Below are 19,249 nucleotides of genomic sequence, written 5' to 3' on the forward strand. Positions count from 1 at the left end.
GTGTTAGTGGGTTATGTCTCTCCTTGTAGTTACAATTAATAATGTTTCAATGGAAACTTTTACAACAGTGGTTGCACTGTTGGTTGTTTGACTTCCTGACCTTTCCTACAACCAAATTTCCAATATGGGAGCAAATTCCTCTGCAGGAATGAAACATTTTTCACTTGAGGCTACTAATGTTTATTTCCCAAACATCTCCCTGACACTGACTGCATTTCTTTATTAGCTACAGCACCAACAAGGGATGCATAAAGCTGTGTAATTATCACTTCTGCTGCCTCTCTGGGTGCTTTATTCTCTCTCGGCTGGCTTTCGTTGTGCGGGAGGTTATGGTGGGTTTTTGTTTTTTTTAGGCTACTTAATTAGCATGAAATGAAACTCATTAGTTGGATAGATTAAGCTGTATTTGTGGCACCTCCAAGTTGCAGTGAATGATAACTGATGTGACAGTTGACAGAGTAATTAAGTGAGATTTATGGTGACGTGAAAGGCTGGGGGAAAGCAGAGGTGCTGAAAAAGACCTCGGGTATGATAGCATGGCATGTGTCTTATGTTTGGTCTCACTGCTTCTCCTTTTAGTTAATTAATTTTAGATAAAAGTTCTCCCGTATTATTAACCATGGCCAAAGTTTCAAATAGTATCCTCTATTGTGGTACATATGTAAAAATATACAGTAGGGAGCTGTACATTTTTATAGTAGATTACTGTTTTTTTCCCCTGCCAACGACAGAACTAATTGGATGGAAATGTTTAAGCACAAGTCATTAATTCAGAAGTGTTGTCATGGTTACTGCAGTCATTTTAGTTTTGCTGTGATTGTTGTGGGCGTGTGATGTGGTTCCCATTGATTACGTGCCTAAAAATAGTGTAGAGAAAAAAGTGTTATAGTTTAGCTAAAAATGGGCCACCGTGAACCAGAGTTCAACTTAGAGTAGTTGTTACTATGAGCAGTACAAGGGAGTAGGAGAAGAAATTGTTGTAATTTAACATGCAAATTTCTTGCAGTGCAGTGTTATTCCAGGAAAATTTAAAGGGAAAACTAACCTTCACTAACCTCTTTTTCTGTCATAGATTTGTCATGCATTTGTATCAACAGATCTCTGCTGACGGTGTATTTCTGTGACGCTTTAGTGTCCTTTAATAGTGTTTTTGACATCTAGTTTTCACAGAAACAAAGGCCTAACAATCCGATCCACGGTCATGAGCCGGCCATGCAGGGTCGTGCTTAATGACTCATCAGTTGTTCAGATCTGTTCGGGTGCCTTCCACTGTGAACCAGCAGGATGAAACAATTACCCCAGATACAAAAGCTAATTGCCATGATAACAGAAGCCCTGCCCCCCGGGTGCTACCCAAAGAAGACGCCTCGTGCAACCCACCACGACCCACTCGCATCCCTGCCAAGGTAGCACTAAATACAGCCAGTGATCTAATCTTTGATTTGCCAGACCTCACAGAAATATGAAACTTCTGTTTCTAATATGTCTCGACCCCTAACGTATGCTCTTAGTATTTTCTGGTCGTGATCAGTTTGAGGAGTCATTTCTGAAAATAACTGATCTCTGAGGGGAAACACTCAAATTGTATAATATAGGATTTGTGTGGAGGAGGGTGGGGTGAGGCAGGCACATATGTCTAACCATGTGTGCAGGGAAGTGCTTTGCTTAATTCAGAAGCCTGGGAATGTGGCCTCATTTTTACCGCTCGCCTATGAGGCTTTATTTGACATGAGGAAGGCTTCAGTGCACCAGAAGCCTTCATAGCTTTCTCTGTTCTTCTTTTATTTCTTTTCAATCACTGCCACTGTTCTCTTCTGCTACTTTTTCTTCTCACCGCACTCGGGCTGCCTTTGGGGTGGATTTATTATTCAGCTTTAGCCTACTTATTCCAGAAAAAACAAGGTGCAACGCTCAGATGGGATCTATTGGGGAAATCGCATCCACTTTTTCCAGGAAAGAACTTGAATATTCAGAGTACTTGTTTCCTCTGCACCAATACAAATACACCAGCCACTTTATTAGTTACAACTAGGAAGTCCTGGATTGGACTGCCGCTCGCCTTCAGAACTGCTTCAGTTCTTTATGGTATAGATTCAACAGTTGCTGGAAACATTTCTCAGAGATGCTGGTCCATATTTTGCACACAGTTGCTGCAGATTTGTTGGCTGCACATTCATGATCCAATCTCCTGTTCGACCACATCCCAAAGATGGTCTGTTGGATTGAGATCTGGTGGCTACGGAGGCCTTAAAGTGTCATCATCATTTGTGACTTCCAATTGTAAGCAGCCATTGATACAAAGAAGGATGAATGCATGCTTTCATGTTATTTACACCAAATTCTGACATTGCTATCTGATTGCTCAAGCAGAAATCGAGACTCATCAGTTCAGGCAATATTTTCCAGTATTGTGCTGTCCAGTCAAAACAGCATACAAATTGTAGCCTCCCTTTTGCTGTTCTTTCTGACAGGAGTAGCACCTGGTGTGGTCGTCTGCTGCCATAGTGCTTCTATGTGCATTGAGAGATGCTCTTCTGCATACCTACTACTTACTATTGCCTTCCTATCAGACCAAAGTAATCTGGCCACTCTCTTTTGATTTTTGCCCAGAGAACTGTGGATATTTTGTCTTTTTTTTTTTAGACGATTCGTTAAAAGGTTGTGCAAACATATCAGCAGTTTTTGAAATACTCACCAGCACGTCTGACCCCAACACTTACCTAAATCACCTTTTTTCCACATTCTGATGTTTAGTTTGAACTTCAGCAGTGGGTCATTTTCACATGTCTACATGCCTAAATGCTTTGAGTTCCTGCCATGTGATTGGCTGATTAGATATTTGTGTTAACAAGCAGTTCAACAGGTGGAGCCAGTTTAGAGGCTATTGTATATTAAATAAAACATGAATGTACAGGCTTATAGAACTGCTTTCTGCTGAATGCAGGTCTCATTAGCCTGTCAATATAATGTAAAAAACACATGTATTTCTTTTTCTATTCATGAGATGAATTATGCACTTTAAAGATATAAGATGTAGTCAATAAAGAACATAAGAGTGGCCTGGAGTCTGAAACTGCCCAAATGATCAATGCACTATAGTTCATGCAAGCTTTCTGCACTTTGATGAAATCGCTTTCATTAGCCATAATCAATACTTTTAATTTAGCATGCATGTAAAAGGTCACTTGTAATGATGAGGCCATAGTGAAATATTACCTTACTCTGCATGTCCTCTGAGCTCTACACAGCTCAACGATTTCTGTCTTTTACATTTTAACATGGCACATAAATAAAGTGCAGATGTGACATTTTAAAAGCAGACTGCTATATAAACAAAAAAGCCTGCTGCAGCCGTAATGTATGTCACAGAAATGTGCCAAAAAAATCAGTCTTTCACAGAAGAACTTTCTGGTCTATGTTGGCTGTCTCAGTTACATAAAATGAGCCTGGCTCCTGCGTTATAACATGCTACTGCCAGCCCAATTGCAATTATTCATGCAGTTTTTTAAGCTACTCTTCGTATTGTTTAGTCTTAGCCTAGCTTTATTATCACACCTGCAAAGTGTCTACCTATTTTCAGCTACTTATATCTGCAGTCGTATTCATTTGGTCACTACCCACAGCTTGGGACCATAAATGGGGGTGGTAGGCCTGTTCAAAAATAGTGTTAAGAATTGATTAAGTATAAACCTCAATATTCCGCTGTCCTCTGTACAACCTTGAACATCAGTTTGATTCAACATGTTAATTTTAATGTCACTGATTTTGATATTTAGCCACAGCTGACCTTTTTCAGATTATGCCATATCGCCTTTCGTCACAAACACATAGTCACAGCCTCTCCTGTGTGTCATCTCTTACTCAGTCATCTTTGCTTTCTGCCTGAAAATCAACCAGTTCACTTTCTTTTTTAAGGTGAGCTATCATTCTAATTTACAGATTTGTATTCTTATTCTTAGACTACCTATTTTTATTACACTGGGCCTTAATTCTGCACCTCAGTTCATCTGCTGTCCTCTCCTCCTCCCACTTCAAGCTCGCTTTCTTCTGACTTGATGCCTCTGGATTTCAGAAGGCTTAAACAACAGATTGCTGGGTTCATAGCCAGAGTTTTATGCCTAAGATGATCATATTAAAGATATCTCCTCGCTTTCACATCATGCGGATTCTTAACTGGAAATACAAACTGCCTGAAAGCAAGCGCATAGAGAGGTTTGAAGCCTCTGCTTTCAGTTCACCGGCATCATTTGCACAGTTTGTATTGTTGCGTTCTTTGAAACTGAGCATTTTTAATATGAGCATCTACTATCCTCATGCTCTACCTATTTTCTTTTCTCTCTTGTTCCTTGCCATATGATCTATACTCCAGCACCCCCAAATAGTAGATCACACACAGAAGCATTTAGCACACTATCGAAATTGGTGAGAGCTCCTGTGTTATGGTCCTAATTCACACTTTTATACTCCTACAGTCCTCCTGTTTTTCCCTTTTTTTGCTTTATATCACATGATGTGTTGATTGAGTAACATGCAATGTCTAAGGATCAACTAGACAAGACGGACATTTTTTTTTTTAACTTGTTGAGGAGAACTGAAACCATCCAACCTCTGGCACAAACTGCTCCAGAAATAGGGTCTGTTTTTGTAAGAAGATCCATCGCAGAGATGCAGCCGCCTCCCTTTTCCCCGCCCTGATCTGCCCCACTGGGACTGCGGTGGTCTGTCAGATCTCTGAAGTGGAGAGAAGTGTCTGTTATGTGATTAGAGGGTCCGTTAAACGTATTTAGAGGCCGTTTGTACTTGTCCCGCATCGTTTTGCATTGCTAGATTATAAGTTGATTTTAACTCTAAGCTTGGCTAAGCAGAAGCAATGTGTTTGTATCTATTTTAGATGCCAAGAAATGTGGAGGTTAAGGATGAATCATACCTATCAAATACACAGATCAACCTGCCCAATACTGTACGGCCCTCATCGTGCCACCAAAACAGCTCTGACCCATCAGGTCATAAACATGGGAGCCTTTTGGTCCACTTGGTTGTGGGTTAAGTCTTCAGTATTTTCAACACATGCTTGATCAGATTTGGATCGTGGGAGTTTGTGTGTTTTCATTCCTAAATAACATTCACTCAGTTGCCAGGACTCCTGATTTTTCCAGCATATCATTGCAGTGCAATGGCATGATCGGTGTTATTCAGGGGTTTTAATTTTGTCTGATAAAACTTGCAATTCTTTCCTGCAGCGGATTGCTTTGTGTTTCAGATTTGTGCTATTTTCAGGGGACTTCATATTTCCGTCTGCCCGCCTGAATTTCCTGTTTCATTTTGAAGTTCCTGTTTGTCCCCAGACAGAGATTTTTTTTTATTGTGTAACCATTTTCCAGGCATCAGCGCTCACTTTTGTCTTGCTTTTTACTCTCACATGGTGATATTGCTGCCGGTTAGCTCAACAGCAGTTGTGCAGTGGGGAGAGATGGATACTTGACAGAGGGAGGGAGGTTGTAACCGTGGGAGTCCGTCTGTCAAGCGAGTTTTAAAGTCTCCTCCCTTAGGAGCGCTGCGATGTGCTGCTCACTTTGTTCAGACATTTTTACCCAAAAATGATGCACTCGACACAGCTGTCATGTGTCAGAGCGGTGCTTTTATTTTGACATTCCCAGATAAGTGGTTTCGAAGGGATCGGAAAACATTTTGACAGCAGGTTATTTTATACCACTAATAACATTTCTTATTTTACAACGTCTTTATCAGAAAACATCACTTCCTTGTCTGACTTACATTTTCTGAATAATATAGGAATTTACTGCATGGGTGAATCCAATAGAAAATGCTGCTATCTCATCATCGCTGACTTTTTTGTGAGGCTGTTAAAACAACCACAAGGGAACCAGAGAGCAGCTGATTGCAGGAAAGTAAGAGGAAGCCGGCTGAGACCGAACATGTTAGTGCTGCACCGGGGGGTCTCTCAGGTGTCATGCTGTCTTCCTCCTGCAGAGCGGCACGTTGAAGGAAAGGATGTCAGAGAAGGGTCTCATACGGTGGCATTTCAGCGCTGATGTCCTCAGAGCCTTTGCAGCAAATCGTGGCTCCTAATAAATTCTGTGCAAACCAACCTTCTTTTCACATCTCCTGTATTCTAATTTTTGCCTCATAACTTTTGCACTGTCCACTTCCTGCTGTGACAAAACAAATTTCCCACGTGTGGGACTAATAAAGGTTATCTTATCTTATCTTAACTTATCTTAGCCGTCTGTTATTTTTATTGATCATTTAATTTTAGTAAATTGTTCTGTCTGTAACAAGGTGGCATATAATAAGTTCAGTGGCACTTTTAAATATTCTCTCTGCAATTTTGCATGCATTTTTTTGTCTTTTCAGTCATTTGAAAGTCTCAGTTGACTATATTCATATTGAATTATATATTCTATATTAAAACCATATCCAAACTGTAAACCTAAAGGCAGCTACAGTTTGTTCATTTATCCATTTTTGAAAGGACAAATGGGACCGGCACGCCCTGAATAATTCACAGCCTTTAATTGTGCAAGCATAAGAGAGCAGCTGTGTCAGCTGCTGAGAACCTTGACATTATTGCCAATTGATCCACTTGCCAACCAAAGGACGAGAGGACATAGACTGTATATAAAAGATGGACACAACAGACTTACACACTAAATATCTAATCTAACAGAGAAAAAGGTCATGCAATAGGAACCGCTCCTTAAAGCGTACCATGCCCTTTTTGTTGTATGTGTTCTTCTGACTGAGGCCATATTTTACCAAATGAACTTTATATTTCATTTAGTTGAAATGAACAATTGAGATGGTAAACTGATTTTTGCTCAGGTCATAAATCAAGTAAGAAATAGGGTCATTTTCCCATAGACTTCTGTACAGTCTTGATTTCTTTTATAGCTATAGCCGCCCCTTGTACCGGATGAAGGCGTCACTTTTCAGTCCCAGGTGCAATGAGAGGCCTCTTATAAATATAGTCTATGGTACCTCCCTGTGAAATGTGAGGAGTTTGCTGATTTCCTATATTGTTAAAGCTGGAATGAATTCTGTGATTTGTAATCTGTTTCTGAATATTTTTGCCAGCTAATCCACTCCTTCAGTGTGGGAAGTTTTGTTATGCTCTATGTTATTTTTCACAAACTGTTGCAGAGTTTAAGGCAATGTGCACACAACCAGCGCTTTGTTAGTTTTCTTTCTCCGGCCCTCACACCTTCAGGCTGCTAATGTGTCTAACGTCCAGAGAGTGTCAATCTCTGAGGTGCTGAAAGTGGAAATTTCAGGAACTTGAAGTTGTCACCTGTTCTTTTCCTCGCCACCTTCTCACATGTGCTTCTACGCTGTGGCTTCAGCAGCATGAGTTCACTTTTAGGAGCGCGTGCTGCTAAAGTCAAGGCGGTCGCCACACGCAAAAAAACGAGTTAAACTTTTACAAAGCTGCGTCCGCTGTAACTGATAATTTTGTGATGTGACTTGTGTAAGCCACATCAGTCAGTGGCCAAATGCATCTCTACACTGAAGTAATTTCTTTGCAGTTCTGTGGTTGTGAACACGGTTATTTAATGCTCACTGGTAGCCGTGTGTCCTCTGACTTTTCATTAGCTTCTTACCAAGGGTGCCTGTAGCTGGCAACATGTGTGCTGATCAAACACATGTTTTTAACACAGTGTGTCATTAGCCAGCACGCCACACACACTCACACACACCCTTCTGCATCGATGCCTGTTTTGTTTTTTTATGAAACTGCACCACAGTAAAGGCCACAAGGAAAAGGGGAATTTTCCAGAGTTTAGTTTTAGTTTGAGGTCTTGTTTATAGATTTTAAAAACAGCAACCCGTCCTTTACTCAGCACATGCACGGCACATATATAAGCTGTCAGATTCCTACAGTGGCAAAATGTTCCTCCTTAAGTGGTGACTGAAAAAAGGTGTGGCTCGCCAGTCCCAGTGGCCCTCGGCTCACCAGAAAATTACACACTAAATCTGTTTCACTGGTTTTATTTTATTGACTGCCGTTATATTTGCTTTTAAGGTCAACGCTGACAGTATAAAGAGTGAAACGAAGCACTTTTTCTAGGATGTTTACCAGACCTTCTGATCTTGTGTTCCCTCTCCCCTTCTTCTATACCAGTGAACAGAGTATCTGCCAGGCGCGGGCCTCTGTGATGGTCTACGATGATGCCAGTAAGAAATGGGTGCCCATCAAGCCTGGGCAACAGGGCTTCAGCCGAATCAACATCTACCACAATACTGCCAACAACACCTTCAGAGTGGTGGGCGTTAAACTGCAGGACCAGCAGGTGAGAGTCACAAGCAACCAGCAGCGCACGTCGCATGACGAGTGGATGTTTCGCTGGATAGTGTTAGTGACAATTCAGTATAAATACAAATCTATTGATTTTTCTATTTCCATATAAGGTTGTAGATTACTATTATTTTTATAATTTACTGTATCACTAAAACAGAGAGGATTTCCAATTATACACTCACCAGCTACTTTATTAGGTACGCTTTGCTAGTCCTGAGTTGGACTTCCTCTAACCTTAAGAACTGGCTTAATTCTTAATTTTTTATTCAGCAACTCTCACATCTGGAGACACAGATGTTGCTTGACAAAGACATGATAGCATCACACAGTCCTGGAGACTTGTCTGGTGCATGTTGATTATGTCCAGCACATCCCAGAAGCACTCTGTTGGATGTAGATCTGGTGACTGTGGAAGTAGAGAGAACTCAAACGGCATCTCAAGATGTAGCCTCAGTTTCCTTTTGTTAGCTGGCATTAGTGGCACCTGGTGTGGATGCTGTAGAACATCTGCTTCAAGCATCAAAATGCTGGACATTCAGAGATGGTCTTCTGCACTGATACTTACTGATTGTAACAAGTAGTTATTTGAGTTTCTGTTGCCAACCATCAACTCAAAGCCGCCTGGTCATTATCCTCTGACGTCTGGCATCAATAACTAAACTGCTGCTCACTGGATGTTTTTGTCTTTTTGGACCAATCTGAAATTCCAGCAGATGAACAGTTTCTGAGATACTCAGACTATCTGACACCAGACCACATTGAAAATCACTTAAGCCAACTTTTTCCTTCATTCTGATGCTCGATTTTAACTTCATCAGGTCGTCTCGACCATGTTTACATGCGTAAATCCATTCAGTTGCTGCAAAGAAACACTGCTGATATTCATGACTGGATTTGTGTTTTCACTCCTGTTTTAATGGTTCTTTAGTTTTATATGGTTCAGACTGCTGATTTCGTTTATCTTCATGCAGTTGTTATTGTGTCATACGCATGCAAGATAATAGCTCATGGTTTATAGATTGCATTTCAGAAAATGTAATCCCTCTTTTGCTCTGCACGTGGACTAGTTTAATGGCCGGCTGAGGCATACCTGCTCAGACGTGACTACAAATAAACTATAAACCAGGAAGCTTCAGCTACAAAAAAATCTTCCCTGCTCACGGGTCTGCATATTCATATTCATCATAAAGATGCAGTTAAATAGTTTTTATAAGGTTCTTAATAAGAGCAATCAATAAATCATTGCTACAGTCTACATACTAAATACTATGCTAAACCCTGTCCCTTATAAACACATGTTTATTCCCCTTTTTTTTAGAATAGTTAAGCCTGCAAGAATATTTATTAAGTAGGGGTGTTTTTTAACACATTTCACCGTGTATCTTCAGTATCATATGTATTTTCAGCTGTATCTTAATTTAATCGTTATAAGCTTTGATCTTCAAGTCCCTGTAAGCTTGTTTTTCTGTAGTTTGACCACAAGTGTGCAGTATAGAGTGAAATACAACATGATCTGAACAGAGACAGTTTGTTCATCATCTATCATTTGATCTGGAATAAAATGTACAAGATACATGATCTTGTTAAAGGCACTCAGATTATTATCAGACCGTTTAAAAGCAGGAATTCTTCAGTTCTTTAGATAGATGATATTTCGGAGATTGTGCTGCACACTTTACACAGAATATGCAGTACGGAGCTGCTGCTGCTGGGTGCGTTCAGCATTACAAGTCTAGAAGGACTTTGTTTAATGCTTTCAGTTTACTCAGACAGATCATCACTAAAATGATTTAAAAGAAGAAAATGTGGACAAAATAAAGATCATTAATCCCCCAAATGAGACAAAAACAACCTGAAATCTTTAACAAACAAGTTTTTACCTCTGTATTTGTTTATAGTTTCATTAGAGAGACAAGTCGGAGCCCAACATAGGTTTGAAACAAAAACTGTGACATTAATAAAATCATTTAATCTACGCAGCTGAATTCCTGCTAAACATTTCAGAATAGGCCTCATCCTCTGATGAACTGCTAACATTGAGTCTGATGGCTGTCGATCATGTTACAGACAGAAGCCGTCGTCGTAATAGCATATTTAGGATGTTCATCATAAGAGGTTTTATTGCTGTTGCTATAACTACAGTTATAAATTTTTTCCAAGTACTTATATCTTGTATGAATAAGGTTCATTGCCTGGGTCTACCTGCTATGACCTTTAGCATAATAATCAAAAATCTAGCTATTCCAGTTAGGATGAACTTCTTTATAATGTTAGCAGAGCTTACTGCCTTCATAAAAAGCAGGTAGACATGTATTTATTTAAGGATTTTTCTGGACAGCTCATATATATGTTCAGCATGTCACTGGTTAATATTATGCTCATCAGGTATGCAAGTAATTCCTGTGAGCACAGCAGCCTCATCCACTGTCTGCTGAAAGGAGGGTTCCCCTAAATGGATATAGCTTTTTCAGCCAGGATGAACTGAAAGCTCAGTATAAGATAAATAAATTGAACTCTGAGTCTTGTAAAAGTATGTCAGGAGAGTCATTAATAAAACATATGGATGTGAAAATTAGAATAATACATCTACTTTAACAATAATAAATTCTAACCTTGGCAGAACTAATTGGCAAATATTGAGTTCCTGTCTTAGATGATCACATTCACGTACACCTATTCTTTTCTTTCTTCCAACAAAGGTGGTGATCAACTATTCCATAGTGAAGGGCCTGAAGTACAATCAGGCCACCCCGACCTTCCATCAGTGGCGTGATGCCCGGCAGGTCTACGGGCTGAACTTTGCCAGTAAGGAGGAGGCCACCACCTTCTCCAACGCCATGCTGTTCGCCCTCAACGTCCTCAGCTCACCTGACAGCGGAGGTGAGCATTTGTCAGTAATGGAATAAGCACATGTTCTTGATCACTGTTGCTCCTTTTTCTAGCTATTTAAGCATTCACTCAGTTACCTTTTTATCATTCAGATTTCTCATTAGAAACAGGCATTCTGCTTTTGCGTTTCACTTCCTGGCAGGCTAAGGACATTTTCCGAATGCTTGATTCAAATTAAATCGTTCCTCTCTCCGCAGTGAAACGGGAGATGAAAGCTTCTGAGCTGTTAGCTGTTGGTGTTGGAGAACTTTAATGTTTTAAGTGGAACTTCAGGAGGATTTTGGGTCGTACTTCAGGCAGCTGTCTTCAGTTGTTCATCTGTGATCAATTTACATCTATTTTTATCTGAAAAGAATGTCAGGTTACTGCAATGAAATGATCCAGGTTGTTTTCAGCTTGTTTTCATTACCTGGGTGTTCTTCAGTATGGGTACTTGCTCATTCGGGGAAAGATTTGCACAGACAGCATGAGCTGGTTTAAGATACAATACATGAATATAGCAAGAAAGTATGTATGGCTGGTTACACCCTCAGAGGTCTAACTGCTATGCTAAGCTCTACTACACCCTGCTGGTTAAATGTATGTACTGCAGGTACAGGCTCAACGGTAAGCCAAACAGCAGGCATGAATTGAGTCCCTGGATTAATATTTTTTATTATATGTATTTGTGCACAGAACCATTCTAGAGATTTAAGGATTCAGATCCCGTTTCTGTTCTGACTCCAAAAAAATGTATTGCTTTGAGTGGTGCCAACCGTAACTTCAGGTTTCATGCAGATCCACCCTTGACCTTTCAAGAGACAAACGAAAATACATAGAAAAGAAAACAAAAAAAATTGATCGCATGATCTCCTCAGCAGAGGTAAAAATAACAACATGAAAGGGCTGTTGGTGGCTGCCTGAAATTTGAGATTTTTCAATGTTTTTTTTTAGAAAATGACAAAAAAGAGATCAGGATATTTTAGTTCTTTGTACAGCTAACTGAATAAATTCAGTTCAGGCCTAAATTCAGTTTAGGCCTGAACTGAATTTGACACTAACCTCACACTTATCTCTGGTTTACTAAATAGCTCCTGAGTATCTCTGGTTACAAGCTACTTATAAGCTCTGTGTGTGTGTATGTGTGTGTGAGTGTCTGTGCATAGATACTGTGGAGATACTGAGAGAGAATATCTGTGAGTGTTTAACTGCGGTGTCATCCCATCCCACCCTTGTGACCCACCCCCCATTGGTGGCTAAAATATCTCATAGGGAGCCTGAATGTCGTACCCCGTCATGCTCATGTGGCAGCTCTCCTTTTTTTGGGTGCATTTCGATGTGGGATCATGGGCCTCAACATGCAAGGCATTTCTGCTCCTGGGACACATATCTGTTCCTACTCGACAACGCTGTTTGTGCTAAGCTTCCACACTGACACTCTAGTGTCACGCAGTACTGATCGCTGGTAGGCTGTGGAAAGTTTCCCACCATGATCACTCCAGAGGTTTCACCTGGAGTCCTCAGGCAGGTTTCTTCAGCCATCATCATCCTCAGTAAGTGCCATACATGCATGACTGATTAAATCATCCAGCAGTTATGGATATCTTTGATCGTCTGAGACTGTTGGAAACATGGAGGGAAGTTAAATATTCACCATTTCTTTTGATAGGAATCGTTTGGTTATGAAGGTAATTGTGCATTGTGTTCCCTTCAGTGGTGAAATGTGTGCACTTTGGTCTAATATTGAGCAACTTCAGCTTTGTTTCAGTGTTTTTACATCCTTGCACTTCCTCTACATTACATTCCATGTTAAACATCCAACACATTCAGTTCAGTTCATTTTCAGATCTTTCTTTGTCTGCCATTTGTTAGATTCTCCACTCTGCTCTTCTCTAAATACCTCCTGAGACTCACAGGTGTGTCCAGTATTTTACATGAAAGGAAATTTCAAGATACAGATTTCCAGCTAATCATTGTCAGAACCCTAGATTTGTCTTTCTTTCCCTTTGAAGGTCTGCTGTGAACCTGCACTAAGTTACCACACTCAAGAAAAAGTTGTTAGACATTGACCAGGTACACCAATAAAATGCTACATTTACTTGAGTAGTGTTTTTATTGCAGGGCTTTTAGTTGATCTATCAGCACTTTGTTTTTTAAGCAAACAAAAAGAATTATGGGTACACTCAGTTAAACTGCAGGGATTTCAATCTGCTCAGTTAGGAAGGAAAAAAAACATTGTGAATCCTTTTGGCCTGCTCTGGTGCAAATGAAAGGAACAACGAAATAGAGTGGTTTAGCCACAGACCAATGCTCTCTCTTTATCCTGCCTCACTGATTTTTCTCTAGTCTTGCTTTTTGTTTGTGACCTTGTCACTGCTGGTAGCATCAGACCTGCAACCCATTTAGGTGGCAGGGGCTTCCTACCAGCCCTCTGCCCCCAGGATGGCTGCTAGGAAGGCTTGCTGTGTCTTCCAGCACAGTCTCGAGATTGTGAAGTAGATCCCATTATATGAGGAGAGCTGGGCAGGGCTGTAGAGTGGACAGCACCGGGTTATGAGCACATTTCCCACTAAAGATGTGGGGGCCTTGTGTCACCCTCATGGAGTCCGATTAGAGCAGTTTGGTGAGAAATCTGCACATAGCCCGATGGAGGTCATTTATTAGGGTTCTGGCAGTGATCCTCCTCTCACAAAGAAGCAGATACAGGTCCTGCTGCTGCGTTGATACCCTTCTCTGGCCTTGTCCAGCTCGCCTTGTGTAACAGACACACTTGAGACTAACCTAGGAGACACAGCAGACCTTCCTGTGACAGCATCCTGAAGCAGGTGGATTATCGGTGCCACATGAATGGGCTGCAGGTACTGTCACGAGGAGTAAAGAGAGAGCAATGGTCTGTGGCTACCACCTGTAAAACATTTCCCTTTTTCGGGGTCTTCTTGTTGCTTTCTCTTCAGTGCACCTGCTGTCAATTTCATTTGCACCAAAAGCAGGTGAATGAATTCACAATGGTTAGTGTTTGCTAACCAAGCATACTGCTTTGACTGACCTTCTGTCATATTGTGATAATCAAGTGTTCTCTTTTTTACTGAGCAATGCATTTAAGGAGCTATTTTACATCACTGGTTGTAGTGATGGTTGTAGCTTACCGGCCAGACGGCTGACGATCTGTCCAGACACTCACAGTCTGTGATTACAAGCAGTAAAAGTATCATACATTTGCACTGTCAGCCATAATGAGGCTATGAAGTCTACCTGAGTTGTTGCACACATCGGGAAAGGAGAAGCAGAATCTCATTACACTCTGTGATGAATTCATGGTAGTTTCTACTTGAGTAAATGAGGCAGGTTATCTAAACTGACAGCTTAGTGGAAAGTACAAATCAGAATCATATTTACATAATACTTAAAGTAATTTATTTGTGGTGATAGAAAGCATTGTGTATCCATTTGTCTGTTTTTGTCACCTCGTGCCTACGTCTATGGTAGCTGTTGTTTGTAATGTGTTATCTGTGTGTGTGTGTGTGTGTGTGTGTGTGTGTGTGTGTGTGTGTGTGTGTGTGTGTGTGTGTGTGTGTTAATGGAAGGGAGGGGGAGGAAGAGCTGCTTCTTTGTTTTTATCATCACATCTAATGTACACACAGTCAGTGGGCTCCTTAGCTCCAGTAAAATGTCTACAAGCATGATCAGGTCCCATCCTCCCCCGGGGCTCCATGTTCTTCCCTTGCCCTCACCATGACAACAGGAAGAAGCATATACGATGCTTCGTGTCAACAGCAGAAATACAAACAAACCCACATTTATACATATTCATGGACACACAAACAGCACAGCGCAGGCTGACGAGTGTCTCGTTAACATCTGCGACGTTACTATTTGTTGAAGGGTTGTGAAGTCTTGATATTGTGTTAACTGGCTCGTGTTTCACGATTGAGTCCCTGAAGTATCACTTTAAAAGTAATACATGCTGTAGATGTTAGCATGTGCATGAAGGAAAGTTAATAATTACCACGAGATAACGAGCTGAATTTATGGGAGCGTCAAAGACACGTTCAAGTCTTCTGTCGCTTCTGTCTTCTGTGCGTATGGTTAAAGCTAAAGAGCCATTAAAAGAATCGAAAACCAAACCGTTTTCAATTTGTCAGCATGAATTGTAGCTTGTGGTAACTGACAAGTGAGCCCTGGATTTAAATTTCTTTCTCGCCATTGCGCCCGAGTATTCTCACTGTACCGGTTCGACAGGTACACCTGTTCAGCTGCTCGTTAAAGCAGAAATTTAGTCAGCATTATGTCATGCAGGTGAAGGATGTTGAAAAGAGAAACTATTGAGCAGTGTTGTTGCCAGAGGTCAGAGGAAAATGGCTAGACTGCTTTGACCTATTAAGAAGGTGACAGTAACTCAAATAACCATTTGTTACAACCAAAGTATGCAGAAGATTCTGAAAGCACAACACCTTGAAGCAGACAGGCTACAGCAGCCCACTCCCATCAGCTAAGAGCAGAAAAGTGAGGCTACAATTTGTACGTGTTTTCCACTGCACAACAGAAGGAAAACTGTTGTCTGGTCTGATGAGTCTTGATATCTGTTGGAGGATTCGGATGGTGTGGTCAGAATTTGAGTAAACAACATGAAAACGTGGCTTCATCCTGCCTCGTAATAATGGTTCAGGCTGCTGCTGCTGATGTAACGGCGTGGGGGAAATGATCCAGACTGAGCGTCTCAAGCTGCGACTGTGCCCAGTGTTGACTGCCCCCATCACCCCGCCTGCTGCCCCACATCCTCCAGACGCAGCGAACGGAAATATCACCCGTCGGTGATCTTGATGTCACGCTGGGCGTTGAAGTTTAATGACTGGTATTCTGGTGATATGTGATAAGCGTTCCCCCCGTTAATAGCTGCTCCAGAATGAGGTGCTGACTCCTTCGCTCTGTCTGTAGTTGGTCAACAAGCAAAAGTGCTAAACTGAGATGATCATGTGGCTGATGTTGATTATCCAAAACCAGCTACTAACAAGAGAGATTAGATGTATTTTACTAAATGAATTTTGCTGTTTTGCACTATATGCAGTATTTTTTAGATTTTTCTGTCGGGTTTCTGTTTGTTCCACTTGTTTCAGTTCTTTTCTCTCGTGTTTCACAGTTGAAATTTCTGTGGCTGGCAACTTGTTCAGCAATTATAAACAGCTTGCAGGCCTCCAGGGCAGTGCCTCACATGATGCTGTTGCTATCTGTTTATTCAGCTTCTCTCCCTGAGCACACTACTTAACTGTTTTCTGTCATTTGAGTCCTTTTTTATGTGGTTTGTCTCAATATGAAAAAAACTCCCTGTTGAACTGAGAAATGTTGAACATTTTTGAAGCTGTCTTTGCTTTTTTTTCTGTCGGTGCGGTCACAAACGAGTGTTTGGTATGTGGTGCTATAAGGGGTGATATTCAGCACAAAGGGGAAAGTGTTGGAGATGAATAAAACAGTAATAAGGGCTTACGTGTACACGCATAGAAGCTGATTATTTCTGTGGTTTAATTGCTTTTTTTTCCTCTTATTTTGTGTCTTTCAGGCCCAGTCGTGCAGCGCCAAAATGGGCCCTCCTCGGACGAAAACGAAGCACAGAGGAGGTAAACTTTTACAATGAGAGCACGAGCAGAAATAGTGTAAAACATGTAAAGCTAGTGGAAGACTTTACAAAACAGTAAGCTAGTCTGTAGATCCAAACTCGCTAGTTAATGTTAAATGTGTAAGTATTAAATGGGACCTATTATGCTTTTTCTTATTTTCTGTCATATTTTTATACCGTTACAGTGGTGCATGCTCATTTTTGAGCCAATGATTCAAATAGTCCAGTCAGCATGCACAGGTAATCCCTTTGGGCCTGCGAGGCTTTAGAGCCCTGTAGACACTCTTTGATCTGAATGATGTCACTAACAGCAAACATGTCAGGCATTGGCTGTAAATACAGAAGCGATCCATCGTATTTTACAATCTCCTGTTTGCGAGGGTTAACCAATCAGGAGAAAGTTGGTTTCAAGGATGAGGGATAAGATAAGATAAGATAAGATGACCTTTATTAGTCCCACACGTGGGAAATTTGTTTTGTCACAGCAGGAAGTGGACAGTGCAAAAGTTATGACGCAAAAATTAGAATACAATAAGAATAAATACAGTACACAACTGTACAGAATAGAATAAAATAATATACTATATACAGTAGAATAAAATAGAATAAAAATATACAATAAGATAAAAATAGAATACGAATGCTATATACAACTGAGTAAAAATACAACGATGCCAGAAAAGATTATTGCACTTAGTGTTATTGCACATGTGTGGATGTGTGTGTTTGTTCAGTTAAAGTCTTTGTTGTGGAGTCTGACAGCAGTGGGGAGGAAAGACCTGCGAAATCTCTCCGTCCCACACCGTGGGTGCCGCAGTCTCCCACTGAAGGAGCTGCTCAGTGCTGTCACAGTCTGCTGCATGGGGTGGGAGACGTTGTCCAACAGGGATGACAGCTTAGCCGCCGTTCTCCTGTCACTCACCACCTCCACTGGGTCCAGAGGGCATCCTAGAACAGAGCTGGCCCTTCGGATCACCCTGTTCAGTCTCTTCCTGTCCCCAGCAGAGATGCTGCCGCCCCAGCAGACCACACCATAAAAGATAGCAGAAGCCACCACAGAGTCATAGAAGGTCTTCAGGAGTGGGCCCTCCACCCCAAACGACCTGAGTCTCCGCAGCAGGTACAGCCTGCTCTGCCCTTTCCTGTAGAGGGCGTCTGAGTTATGAGTCCAGTCCAGTCTGTTGTTCAGATGAACACCAAGGTACCTGTAGCTGTCCACAGCCTCAATGTCCATACCCTGGATGTTCAGTGGTTGCAGTGGAGAATGCTTGTGCCTGCGGAAGTCTACCACCAGCTCCTTGGTTTTACTGGCGTTGATCTGGAGGTAGTTCAGCTGGCACCGGTCCACAAAGTCTTGAGTCAGTCCTCTGTACTCCTTGTCGTCCCCATCAGTGATGAGGCCGACTATTGCAGAGTCATCAGAGAACTTCTGCAGGAAGCACTGGGTGGAATTGTGGGAGAAGTCTGCAGTGTAGATGGTGAAGAGGAACGGAGCCAGAACCGTTCCCTGTGGGGCCCCCGTACTGCAGACGACCCTGTCCGACACACAGCCCTGAGTCCTCACATACTGTGGTCGGTCGGTGAGGTAGTCCAAAATCCAGGTAGTGAGGTGATGGTCCACTCCAGAGTTCTCCAGCTTGTCCTTCAGAACCGAGGGAAGAATAGTGTTGAAGGCACTGGAGAAATCAAAGAACATGATTCTCACAGTGCTTCCAGCGGTCTCCAGGTGAGCGAGGGAACGATGTAGGAGGTGAATGACGGCATCATCCGCGCCAATGCCAGGCTGGTAGGCAAACTGAAGTGGGTCCAGTGATGAGCTTGTTAGGCGCCGAAGCTGAGCCAGGACCAACCGCTCCAGGGTCTTCATCAGGTGGGATGTCAGAGCCACCGGCCTGTAGCTGTTGAGGTCCTTGGGGCGTGAAGTCTTTGGCACTGGTACAACACAGGAGGTTTTCCAGAGCTGTGGGACTCTTCCCAACCTCAGGCTCAGGTTGAAGAGGTGCTCCATCACCCCACACAGTTGGTCCGCGCAGGAGCTAAAGCAAGGTTAGGGTGCCTTCTGGGCACCTGCTGGGCGAGGTGTTCTGGCCATGTCCTAACAAGAAGAAGGACCCGGGGTAGACTCAGGACTCAGGTGATTATGTTTCTTGGCTGGCCTGGGAACCCCTCTGTGTTGCCACGGATACGCTGGTAGCACTGGCTGGGCTAGACGGAGGTCTGGGCTCTTCTATTTAGGCTGCTGCCCCGCATCCTGGCCACAGATAAGATGTAGAAAATGGATAGGGGTTGACAAACGCCTAGTCTAGGACGAACAATGGAACATTTTGAATCATGACGAGTTTCTATAGCAGAGTGTAAGGATATAAATGGAGGTAGCTTCCAGTTCAAGAAAATAAAATCAATGTGGAAGTGTCTTAAACCTGCATTCTAACTGAAGGCCACCAGATGGCGAT

General features: G+C 42.0%; 1 protein-coding gene across 6 annotated transcripts in view; it reads left to right on the top strand.

Annotated features, from left to right (window-relative positions):
• evla (Enah/Vasp-like a) overlaps positions 1–19,249 on the top strand; it is a 38,436-nt gene that overhangs the window by 12,287 nt on the left and 6,900 nt on the right. For 5 of the 6 annotated variants that reach the window (XM_085441875.1, XM_085441874.1, XM_085441877.1 and 2 more), the window contains exons 2-4: positions 8,141–8,309; positions 11,017–11,197; positions 16,740–16,797. In XM_085441875.1, coding sequence (XP_085298001.1) covers positions 8,141–8,309; positions 11,017–11,197; positions 16,740–16,797 — 408 coding nt within the window. Of the gene's footprint in view, positions 1–8,140; positions 8,310–11,016; positions 11,198–12,430; positions 12,739–16,739; positions 16,798–19,249 lie in introns of those variants that run through there. The other variant, XM_085441876.1, reaches the window with a different exon arrangement.

This window comes from Copadichromis virginalis, linkage group LG19 (assembly GCF_057382275.1).
Source record: "Copadichromis virginalis isolate Kocher_CV1m ecotype Utaka linkage group LG19, C_Virginalis_male_GT1.1, whole genome shotgun sequence".
In the NCBI taxonomy this organism is placed as follows: Eukaryota; Metazoa; Chordata; class Actinopteri; order Cichliformes; family Cichlidae; genus Copadichromis; species Copadichromis virginalis.